Raw genomic sequence first — 13,161 nt, 5'->3', positions numbered from 1 at the left:
GCTTTTGCTCATTCTGACTTCCTGCTTGCTACATCTGTTTGCCATGCCCTTTGGGAATACAGCTGAGTCTTGTCCTACATGTCCCACAATGGCAAATAAAAACAATAAATTCAACTACGTCATGCTTCTTCCAAGTGGAATGTTCCATGATTACTGATCTGTGTTTTAATACATACATGCAGCCGGTGTGGAGATTTATAATGTATATTTATTATTTCTTATTGTACAGATGTTAAGTATGCCAATCAGAACTAAAAGGGAGATGTCACAGTGCACTGATACAGGACTAGTTTTCCATTTTGGAAGGACAGATGAGGCACGGATGGGGGGAAGTTTGAGAGTGGGGTGGGAGGGTGGGTGAGTGATTCAGAGTACTCTTCCTGCTGTCCAGGTTATCCTGCATTCCCTGTCAGATTCCACTGTTAGAGGCCCTTCAGATCTGTACGATAACATTTTAAAAGGACAAGCATGTGTCGACCTTAGCAATTATCACCCTGACAGAAAGTTAATCGCAGGATTCCTAGTCACCAGATCTGGAAATCTTGATAGCTGCTGTATTGCTTTTTTTAATCCTTATCCATGAACCATATCAGTCTTTCTCATGTCATACCACATAAGTTTCAGCCATGGAGAAAGAGCTTATATTCCCAGCAAACGACTCATCGATTGAAGCCAATTCACTTTCTCTTCCATGCCATTGGATCCTGTTCTGATCAGAAATAAAATAGACCCTGTAAATTGTCATTTACTGACTAATTTATTTCACTTTTCTAAGATAGATTAAGAAAAATTCCCAGTGAAGACAGCTGCTGTGTTCAAAGTAATGCAGAGCTCATAACGGAAATACACATGCATGTTGCAGTTTTTCCACCCCCATTCAAACCAGCTGAGAACTGCCCAAGAAATAATATCATGCTCAACAAACATGGAAAATCACGGATTTATTCATTTGTCCAGGGTCCAAATCAAGTCAAATTTATTGATAGAGCCCATTTAACCAAGAATTTGTAACAATACAACATACCACAATGTGAACCCCTGCAAAGAAAGTCAATGGTAACATCAGAAGAGAAAAACTCCCTGAATAGCATATAAGAAGAAGCCTCAGGATGAACCAAACCTCATTGGGCCAGCCAGGTTCATAGAGACATGACATGCTCATTTCAATTTCCAATGTCTGAGCAGTTCAGGACAGGTCATGTGAAGGATATGGAGGTGGTGATCCTGCGGTGGTGGGATGGAGTGGAGGATTGGGAGGGGGGAGGAGGGGCGAGCAGCTGGCTCAGGAGTGACATGAAATCTGCAGAACACATTGATATGTCCAAAGAGATGCACTGTGTGTACACCAAGGCACTAGCTCAAGGTGCGGAGTCAAAAAAGAATAGGAACATGATACAATGCTCCAAAATTAAAGTTTTAATCCAACAATAGTTTTAATGTTTGGCAAAATACCAAGCCTTTGCACATGCCTTTCATTCACACACTCATACCTAAGAGAAATTTAGAGTCCCCAATTAGCCTAATGAGCCTGCATGTTTTTGGACTCTGGGTGGAAACTGGGGTACCCAGAGGTAACCCATGTGGACACAAGGACTGATACAGTACTGTGTCTGATTTCATGTTTGGAAGGTTATTCCATAGCACAACAGCTCTGTAAGGAAAGGCTTTATCAACTGTTAGGTTTTTTGAAACTCCCAAGAAAACTACAGTAGATAATCTGCAAAAGAGAAAATTTCATTAAAAATTTTAAGGATTCAGTGATTATATGTAAATCCCTTCACTGGCTGCAAAGCTATGCTATGCTTAAGCATAGACGTTACGAACAAACATAGTGAAGACTCCAGAAAAGCCCATCATGGCATAATCATAATCTTTGTGAAACTGTTGAAGTAGTTTCACATTATCTTCCAGTGAGGCAGGGATTACAAACTACAATCCTGGAAGATGGAGTGTCTGTTGGTTTTTGATGTGTTTCAAACCTTAAACTAATTGCATAATTTAAGCGCAGAATTAAATGAATCACTCACATGTTCCAAAGCACAATTTGACTGTTCATTAAAAGTGACCCATTAAAAATGGCAGAAACTGTGGCCTTTCACGACAGTAGTATCTTACAATAAGGTAACCTACTAGATGATGAATTCAGATATGGCTGAAGTACACATCACAAACTAAGTGATAATTTAGTGATATTAAGCCTGTCTGAAGATAATATATGTACATATATGCATAACCGTAAGAAATAAAATGCATCCATCTATTCGGATATCTTCCCCTTAATTCTGAAATCCCCTTGTGTTTTATAGGCAGGCATCTATCACTAAGCATTTGGACCTCCCTCCAGTATCTCCTCATTTCCTTTGGTCAGCATCTTTCTATGTACAAATCAATAATGGTAATTCACAAATATATTATTCATTAAAATGTCTTACACTGTCTGATATTTGCGGTTGAGTGGAAAGCACCTTGCTAGGGGCTCAGGAGCTGCAACATCCCACATGGGTTATGATCCTTTATCTTGAACTCTCACCACCATTACTCTCTGCTCTGTTCAGCAGAGGAGTGAAGCATGCTATTCATCTTGTGCCTATTCCCAAAGCTGCCTACATAATACATTTAAAGAAATTCTATTCATTGATCCTCCACACAATTATTATGATGGGCCCAATCTCCAATGAACATTCAAGGGGTCGAGACAGTGTCTTGCACTAATAAAGATATGTTGACTTCATAACAGAAAATGATCTATTCCTCCGGAACTTATGAATTCTACATTTTTTCCCCAAATACCTGAGGGAAACATAATTGTGTCTTTCTGAAACAAATAACACAGGCCAAATAGTTATATGCATAATTCATCTTCATTCACTGTGCTGTGCTTCAGATTAGAGGGCGTCCATCTGCCTGTTGGTGAGACAGCATTAGCCAAACTCACTGGAATGGCAGTGCTCTCATTCGGTTTTGAGGATGAACAAAATAAATAAATGAATAACCATCCCAAGAAAGATCTAGCTAAAACAGAGCACTTCTGTTGTGCAATTTATCTATTCTGTATCCTTTTTGGTTGTCCGTCTAAAATACAGTTCACATAAAAATCTATAAACATGTGTTTCCATGCAGTGCTTGTGATTCAGTTTGGCCCTAATAATCATGTTTAAGAGCTGCATATCCTTTTATAACTCAGCAGGCTCTCTAAATCCATGAATGCGCAATTAGGAAGAGTGGCAAGCTCATTTTTCTTCTCAAGAGTAAATACAATCACCAAATTAAATTTAGGGAGAACTGCAAGGAGGCGGCAACTTATGTCATCATGTGACACCGACTGAAGTGCCTATAGCTTTGCTCTTTAGCTGGGAACATGCTGCTTGTTTGCAATCTCACGTGCGAGGCTCTATATTCGATTATAATAGTGCCGTCAGTCGATTGAAGAATTACTTTCGGAAGTTGTTTCTCTTGTGGCGCACCAAATTGCCTGTTGTTGATGTGAAGCTAATTTTTCACTTTGCCTTGGGCCCATGAGAGGTAGTCTGGAGAGGGATGTGAGTGAGGAGTAGCATGCCTATAAAATGGCTCCCTTTAGCAGGCCACAGCGAATAAATGTGTACTGTACCCATCCGAGTTAGAAGAAATTAGATTTGTGAGTAGAGAATTATTTTTACAGTGCTTGCACTGATTAAATAATGCATGCATATGTATCTGGTGTAAGTGAGAATGTGCTATGATAAAACGCATTAAACTATTGTGCCCATATTAAATTAACTCATTGTAACTATGGCAGGAAAGAGTTAAAGTTTGGTTACAATACTACTGTACATTGAGGTGCTTCTGTGTATGAGCAATTACCATCCCCGTCCTCAGTATATTAGTTAAATGTAATTATGGTCAGAGTCATACTCTTTCACACAGCTGGAGTGTCCCAATTTCAGTGTTTAATTAAAGAAGCAAAACCATGGATGCAGACATCTGACAGAATCTAACTAGAATATATCGATCTTCTTTTGAAGGTATGAGACATTCAATATTAGTTTATTTGGGCAATAATTAAAAATAAAAAAATAAGAATATGTACCAATTACTTAAATTTGTTCAATTTAACATTAGTTTGTTGCATTGGATCTTGGCCAGCAAAGGTAACTATAGGCTGGAAGGGTCTGGAAACATTTGTTTAGCTGTTTGCACAAATTAAGTGGATTACTAAATGTGGTCTGTTGTATGAACATAGGGATATATATGATTGCAGTTGAAGAGGTCATGTTCACTCAACTTACAGATTATTCTCAGGTGACAGATCATGTAAAGGTCAAGAGCTGTCATATATTGGCAACAAACAAACTGAGAGGGATTGGAGTACAGTAGGTATGAGGTAGCATTAGGCTTACCTGAGTTTATAAATAACACAAGATGTTCCATTTTCATCAGAGGTCTCCTGACATTCCGTAAATACTTTTCCAATAGATGGAGGAATTATGCAATTCAGTGAGGGTAATAGACCTAGTTCTCCTTTACACTTGCTTTGACCTGCAGTGTTGTTCTCGTACATCCTGGCCTATTTAAACAAATGCAATTTTACAGCCTAGACTTGTATTAAACCAATCTCCATTTTACCAAGAGGTAACAGGAAATGTGAAAGACAAGGATTTTCAATCTTGAAGAGCAATCAACTCCTCATAGCATGTTATATCATATATCAATGTGAAATACTTTGTGGTCAGGGAATATCATATTATCCTATTAAATTGAGAAAATAGATTTGCCCATCATTTCAGCTGCAAATCCATCCATCCACCCATTATCTATACCCGCTTATCCTGAGCAGGGTCGCAGGGGGTGCTGGAACCTATCCCAGCGTGCATTGGGCGAGAGGCAGGAATACACCCTGGACAGGCCGCCAGTCTATCACAGGGCATACACACCATTCACTCACACAGTCATACCTATGGGCAATTTAGGGTCTCCAATCGGCCTACCTGCATGTCTTTGGACTGTGGGAGAAAACCGAAGTACCTGGAGGAAACCCACGCGGAACATTCAAACTCCACATGAAAAGGCCCCAAGCCGAGATTCAAACCAACGACCTTTGTGCTGTGAGGCGACAGTGCTACCCACTGCACCACCGTGCCACCCTCAGCTGCAAATCATTTGTTTAAATCAATCAAGTTGCTATTTTTGTTTGAATTCATGTTTGCTGCACGGTCATTCCCTTCTTCTACAGGTCAAGTCCAGCAACAGCAGCCAGCTAGGTGGCCAGCTGCCAGGAATTGCCATTAAACAAGATACCGTTCATTTGTCAGCTTAACAAGTTAAAATAAAATTTAAATTTAAATTATGTTTGCACTGTGTCTATAATTATTAAATAGCAGTTGTGCTTGATGCATGCATATATAGGTTCTGCATACCTACAGACCCCACATGCAAAACATTATGTGGTCCTTTGAGCAGTTGCAGGCATTTAGCCTGCAAAGTATATTCTAACAAAACCAGACCCCTGAGGTTTCCCTCACAGGTGCGTTGACATGTAATTAATTCAGAATTGCTAGCCAATGCTTCATGTAAGATATATGTATCAGCATTAAAATATTCACTGGACCTCCAAAAACAAATGTGCTGAAAGAGATATGTGCTTTATGTTATGCTAAATAAAGAAAACCAGGAAAACAAGCACAAAAAACACACATATTTAAATTCATTCAGTAAATTTGTCATTGAGAGACCTATTCCATATTTCCCTGATGTACAATCATATTGTTGGGAGAAGAGTGGCTATGTCAAGTGTAGTTCAGAAAATGACAATGAAACTATCATTCTGAGCATGACCTTTTCACCATGAAATTGAAGAGAAGAGCTCTTGGTGATGACCTACAGTATTTATCTACAGAAAAAGACTTAAAAACAGGCAGTAAGTGAATGTGCACGTGACACGAATGGGCCCTTTCAACTATATTAAACAAGAATATAATCAATTGGTTCATAGCTTCACTATCATCTTGCTTGTAATATTGTACTGCAGCAAAATAATTATTTATTTTGTAAATGAAATTTTTTCCATCAGCCAAAGTATGTTTTTTTTTTTTTTTTTTTTTTTTTTTTGCATAGTGCCATTTACAACAAAGTGACCACATAGATCTTTGGAAGGAACTTTTTTCAGATGCCTTAAAAAAAAAAAAAAAACCTAACAGAAACAGATTCGATCAAATTCCTTATTAATGAGTAGTTGAAACCAAAATAACATAGGAGGTAACATACACACACACACACACAGATTTTTAACACCCCAGTCATTTAATTTTATTCTTTGAAATATGGTCCAAACATAAATAAATAATGACTAAATGATTACACTGCATGGGAATAGGAAACATCAGTAGATATTAAGATTTTACATAGACTGGTTATTAGTTATTGGTTATTAGCTTTCAAAAAGCTTTTTTGCCTGCAGAGGGTCGAATTTGATGCCATTTGATGCCTTTGGGCTGTGGCTCAGCATGAACTTAAGCTGCTAAACCCTGCAAATCCAGTAAATCATATGTTAAATTATGGAGTAAGGCTGGCACTCAAGAGCTTTACACTCTTGGATCCTGGTGAATGGGTTCCTAGCAGCCCCAGTTCTAGACTGCTCTGATTGGCGGCAGTCACAGATTTTGGGGAGAAACTTTTTATTCAGGGCACAGTGTGTGCTATGCAGTTTACAGGCTTTTTTCATTTTTGTGTATGCTACAGTGTGTATTAATTACAGTGTGGTCCAGAAGTGTTTGGACAATGACATGATTTTTGTTGTTTTGGCTTTGTACTCCAGCACACTGGATTCCAAATGAATCCGTGAATATGAGCCTGTCACCATGATATATTTACATCCATGTTAGATCCATTGCATAGTGATGTTTTTTTTTTTAAATCTCAAGATCATTAACTCAATCTTTTCCCTTTAATTTTATACACATGCCCAGTTATGTGCATGTGGTCAGGAGGTTAATATCAAACTGATGTTTTTTGGTCTATTTTTCTTTAACATTTTCCCCACCACCTCCACCCCCCTTTGGTGAGTATTGGTAATGATGAGCTACAGTATAGTTACTCATCTACATCACACATCTGCAACTATATCGTACCCCCGTTATGAATTACTATACAGAATGTAAATGCATGCAGTGTTTTCTGGTAAACAAAGGTATCACATTGAGTATCCTCTTGGAAGGTAACAAATTTCCAGCCATTTTCAACCTTCAAAAGGATAAATGATAACATGAAACCAAAGAACACAACTTCATATTACTATTACATAATAACAAAGGTCAATTCCAAGTATTTTTGTGGCAGTTTCACCCCCAAGTTTTTCACAGTGACAGCATAGCAGCAGAAATCAGCCCAAATAAGCAGGAAGCTCTCTTGTTGCTCAAAATATAATAAAGTAACAATATTTCTCTATAATGCTACCCTCTACTGTCAAAAGGATAACAAGAACTATAAAACTTCATATTACTGGTAAATAATAATAAAATTCTGTATTTCCCAGTACTTATCAAAGACTAAATCATGGCTGAATGTATGCAAGATGATGGCACAGTGGAATGGTTGTCCATAAAAGGGACTGGATATACATCACTGTCCATCATCAGAAGCTACTACGCTGAACTTCAGGACAGTTTTCAGTAAGAAAATGAAGCAGCAAGCACTTTATAAACCAAGGAAAAGACTAAAAAGGATTTTTGTATCTTTTATCCTTGTATGTTATTGAGCATTTTTATGACTGGCTAAGCCTCCTGAGCAGAGAAAGAGTAGGAAATAATTCTGAATTAATACCATAAAAGACTGAAGTACAACCGTACCATGTTGCGTAAACTTTGACACAACATTACACAATATTTGAAACAAATATGAAGAACAACAAAAACATAACACTATCTGTAACATTGTATTTACCTTAAAGAGCACATTCACAGTGTACCCAGACCAAACCCAATTTAACTCATTTTTGAATCGTTTAGATACTGTAGTCAAAGCAAACCTTTGGGTAAAGGCCATTACTAAAAAGATTTTTTCTTTTTTTTTGGCCTGTGACCTTCTGAAATGAGACCTCCAATGTACTCTCACTTCTGGAAATGCAAATCCCAAGCACAGGTGCGTCCATTCATCCTGAAAGATCATCTTCAGCCGCCATGCTGTCCTCAACTGACAAAAGACAAGCAAACCTCTCTCTGGCTGGATCTTGTAGTATTGGGGGCTTGTGTTTGAGCAGAATGGCAGAAGAGGCTGTTAGCTTGAACAATAGCAAAAACCTCTGCTTTGAAAGCTCAACTCTGTCTATGCTGAAGGGGGTAATTGGGGAGGGGTTACAGTTTGACTCTTTCCAGAGAAATTCCTACTAACCCCTTCTCCTGTGATTACAAGTTTTAAAGAATCCTATCATTTGAATTAGTTAATTTTACATTGTTTCCAGGTCTCCTACTGGCATACTCCAAAATAATTAAGACATAATCACGTGGTATTCCTGCTTTGTGTTTTACCCATTCTCACACACCAGAAACTGGATTTCATTCACTTTTTATTTCTAGTGTACATCTGCAGCCGAGGATATATAATAGTTCATTGGAAGCTCGCTGAAACTCATTCACATCTACCAAGGATAGATCTAATAATCTAATCTTAAGAAATAATTGTTCATCATATCTATAGTTCATTAATGTATTGCATGAGAAAAAAGAAACACACCTTCAAACAACCTTTCTGTTTGATTATTGCCAAATTTAATTAGATATATCTTGCTCATGCATATTATTAATAACCTTGATGTTTGTTTTCTCTTAATTATCTGTTGTATTTTCCCCTGATAGATATCAGTCTACATAGGTTTGCTGAATATTAATTCCATTTTCATTGTAGTTTTTTCTTGATGGATCCAAATGTATTTCTATATTCCATATAATCTATTGTTGCATTCTTGTTATTGTAATTTCAGTTATAATGTCAAACATGACATTTTGAACTGTGTGTAGTGGGATAATATACCATTCTTCAAGAATACAAGGTGTATTTGTCTATTCTTATTCAAGTGGTCTTTCATGTTCAGAGGAATTTGTTGATAGTGATTATAAATAGCATTATGTCCCAAGGATCACGTGTGAAAGTTGAACAGTATTTTACAGGCACAAAATTAGCACAGCTGTGCATACACCAACCTTAACCGTTGACCTCTGAGCACAAATTCTTAAAGTAGCAGAAATGTTATGTTAACCCAATTGCAAAACATAAAAATACAGTAGCAATAAATCAGGAATAGCAGAAGGAATAGGAGGGCAAAGGCAAAAATCTATTTAAAATTGTATTCTTTTGATCAGTTGTAGCCGTTGTCCTACCTAGACACATCAGACTTCTGAGCTCCCAGTGTGGCACCATCTCTATTCTATTTAATTTACTCCAAACTAACTGAAAATGAAATTGTTTGGCCATCGTAAATTTGGTGCCCTGTGATATTACCCAGTAATGATTATTTAAGGTCAATTCATTAATAGCAGATGCATATATGCATTTAGATAAATGTATCAGGCACATTTCCATGCAAATCAGCATTCTTCTTATTGGAGTTTCATTGCGTTCAGAGTTTCGGGGGGTTTATGTTGACGCTTCTCAGATTAATTCATATTTATTGAGCAACAATGAGCTGTCAAGAAGACTGAAAAAGAAAAAGCACAAATATATGCCTGATGGCAGATTTTCATTGGTGTTAGCCGGAAAACATTTTCCATCAACATTATGTAAATGTTCATCATACAGAATGCCCTCTACTTGAGTACATTATTTGGCAGCGCAGTCTTCTGTACCACCAAATACCGCTTTGGAAAGTTAAAAAAAAAAAAAAAAAATTAAGACAATCCTACCAATTTCTTCCTGTTTGTGCACCTTGGAATCACCAAGCATGCCTCTTGAGTCACCACCAAGGAGCCCCTCAGCCAACAACCCTGGTGTTTATGCATTGCACACCAAGTGCCTTTCACAGCTATGTGATGTCCAAAGGTTAGTCAGACACACCAATTACAAATAAATGCAAGTGTCATACTGTTTCTTCCACATCTGCTTACAAATCTGTTTAAAAGTAAAAAAATAAAATAAAAATAAAACAACATATTCCATGCACATTCTTGTGTTTTTGTAGGTTCTGAAGTTACAGGGGAGTCCAAATGCAAAAAGAAGGAGAACCCAACACACAGCTATTCCATGCTTCCATTTATTTAACTGTATGTACAATGTTTAGACAATCAGTTGAAGACCTGAGGGCTGAGACGTTGTGTATATAGATCAATAGATGAGGGCATTGAAGAGTCTGCAGGGTTTTCCTTCCTTTTTACATACTAAATCTGTTTACTCGCCAAACTGTGTCTGTGATTGACTGTGTCTGTGATTGCTTTGGTAATCAATCTTATAGAGATTGATTTACTAGACAACAAAGTAATACATAAATGATGTACCAGAAGCTTAATAAAAAAAACACCATAGCCTAGATGAGGACCAATCACACACATTTCCGTGCACTTCGTAAACAGTTTATTGACTCAGCAAGGTCAAACAGGGTCAGCAACCTTTTCAGGATTTGAAAATCATTGGCCATGTTAGGAAAATAACTTTGACCTACATTCCATAGTGTTCCAAACATCCAAATCTCATCCCAGTGCTGAGTCAAATATTTATTGGTTTGATATCAGATCCACATTCCTTGAGAATTATGCTCACGTAGACAACAGTGCTATTTTCCATCGAGGCTATATTTGCGCAACACTCTGATTTACGTTTTATTTTAACATTTTGTTACATAAAGTTTATTAGGCCTAATTAACTATTTGAAATGTCTCTGGGTTAAACGTATGGATATTTATGGTTGCGCTTTCAACATATACATTTACTATTTCTACTATGCATACTAGTTTTTATTAAAAAACGCGAACTTTTCTGTAAATCGACATCCATTGGACATTTGGTAAATCCCTTTAAAAAATAATCTCCACCATACCATAGCGGCAATGTCGGCATGTGGAACAACATCACGTTCCAGTGGACAATCCGGACAGCAGTCATTATTTTAACAGCACTGCGGAGCGACTCGCTTTGCCAAGTCCGCTCGCAAGGCGTAAAATGTGTTATCCAGAAAGAGTTAAAAAATATTTCCTGGCAAGAACCATGTGCTGCCCGATCCCCGGAAGCGTTTATTCTCTTTCCTCACTATTATAAATTATAGGCTCCAGAGGAGAATTATTTCCCCCCTTTCTCCTTTGCAGAGGTTGTACGCGTGCTTCTAGGACAACCGCTGCATTACTACTTGTCTTCGCTCAGTGGGCACGGCGCAATTCAGTTAATGTTAATCTCCTCACATTATATTGTACTATCACTGTTTGAGGTGAAATCAAAGATTATTGAGATTATAGAGTTATGCAAATACGCGTTACCTTATTTCAAAACAAGCGTAGGCTCTACTGCAATTAATCACGGTGCACATTCTGAAACAAGTAAAAACTATAACACTTCGAAAAAATCGATTAAAATCCTGCGTCTCAGATACCTTCATACACAGCATTAAAACTCATAAATGACAATTACTGTCTCCAATGAGCAGGCTCGCCATTTGTCTGTGCACCTTACAGACCAATGACAGCAGTATGTGGGCGTGTGTGCAAAGGTGAAGTGATTTTTGAGTTGAGTAAATGACTGCAGTAAGAAACGCACGGGGACTGAGTCCTTTTCATTGGGGTTATACGAGCTATGGAAGAAGCTCGCTGCATCAACAATTTTGCCTCCATCATGAGGATTCTAAAAGTATGAAATTGAACACGAGCTGCGTCTCCCTAACTGTCACAGACAATGGAACTAGCTCTATGCAGCAGTAACAAGCAACTCCGGGGAAATAACCACAAAGAAAATAAGACTACCTGCGGAACAACATTAGTTAGCTACGAAGAGGTGCCTGTAACTATGCGTGGCTTCAGAGCAACACCGCTTTCAGTGGGATTTAAATTAACGAAAGCTTGAGGAAAATAACCTACTACGTATGTATATATTTCGTGAAACTACCTTGGGATTCGGTTAATGTAGGGCTGTAAACGACGTAGCTATAGGTGTTTGAACATTGACATTGCAACGCAGCACACTTGCGACCAGACAAAAAGAAGAAGAAAATAAGAAATTCAAGGACCGTTAATACCTTCATTCTGCAAGAAAGCCCAAAGAATCGCTGCTATGGATTGCATATAGTAACACTCGGAAAATATACATTTTTTATTTTTTTATTTCTTGAGTAACGCTACTGTGCTGAAACTCCAGAATCCCGTCAGTGCAATTCAGCCAGCTGCCCGTGTCTCTATCCATGGTCCTGAAACGAGTACCCTCACCAAGGGTATACAAATTGCTATCCATAGTCCGGATGAAAGGATTTTCTCGCCTTTTTTGAATAATTGTGGTTAGCCTACGCTTTGGAATCTGAATTACGCATCAGAAGAATTGCTCACCTTGGAGGTGCGGTATCCAAAACGGAATTAATCTCAGTGCATATTGCTGTGGCTATAACTCATCTATTCTTACAACACCGGCAAAATGTACCGATTTAACGCTCTTGGGATCTATTTGTGGGAAACTATAGTATTTTTCAGGTAAGTATGTTTTGTGTCTGTATTTGTGTAATGTGAAATTTTGTTGTCAGGGTTATTTGCGGGTTGTCTTGAAATTCACGTCAGGTTTGCATGCATCGGCATGTGTCTGGTTAAACATTATAGGGAAATTTAATGTAGGCAACTCATGCGTGTCTGGGTACGGATTTAAGCACATTTGTGTGTTCATTTGTACAATAATTTAATGTTAGTACTTATGTGCACAAAGAATGCAATTAAATACATGAAGTCACCAACTGCATTGGCGATCTAAGTAGCGTTTTTCAGCACAAACAGCGAGTACTAGTGGTCACTGCATGGTAAACATTTTCGTAGGAAAATATTTTGATCAACAGGCTTTGTCGGAATACAAACTGACAGGAAATATAAGTGCTGCAGTGATTTGTCATATAAAGTTTGTTTTTAAAAGCAAGGATAATGAGTTTTACAACGCAAACAATTTGCTGTAGTACTGCTGCATACCGTGAGTGTTGGTGTAGAAGGAGGCACAGTTGCAATATCTGTGTGTGTGCGT

At 37.9% G+C, this 13,161-nt stretch overlaps 1 protein-coding gene across 2 annotated transcripts in view; it reads left to right on the top strand.

The window, feature by feature from the left end:
• Positions 1–11,653: 11,653 nt before the first annotated feature.
• Positions 11,654–13,161, top strand: part of glra1 (glycine receptor, alpha 1) — a 57,193-nt gene continuing 55,685 nt past the window's right edge. The window contains exon 1 of one of the 2 annotated variants that reach the window (XM_035407448.1): positions 11,654–12,629. In XM_035407448.1, the coding sequence (XP_035263339.1) occupies positions 12,574–12,629 (56 nt within the window). In that variant the 5' untranslated portion in view covers positions 11,654–12,573. The remainder of the gene's footprint in view (positions 12,630–13,161) is intronic. The other variant, XM_035407449.1, reaches the window with a different exon arrangement.

The sequence above is a fragment of the Anguilla anguilla genome, chromosome 3, assembly GCF_013347855.1.
Source record: "Anguilla anguilla isolate fAngAng1 chromosome 3, fAngAng1.pri, whole genome shotgun sequence".
NCBI classification, from domain to species: domain Eukaryota; kingdom Metazoa; phylum Chordata; class Actinopteri; order Anguilliformes; family Anguillidae; genus Anguilla; species Anguilla anguilla.
The sequence above is the reverse complement of the archived record's forward strand: the minus strand, read 5'-3'. Positions and strand labels throughout refer to the sequence as shown.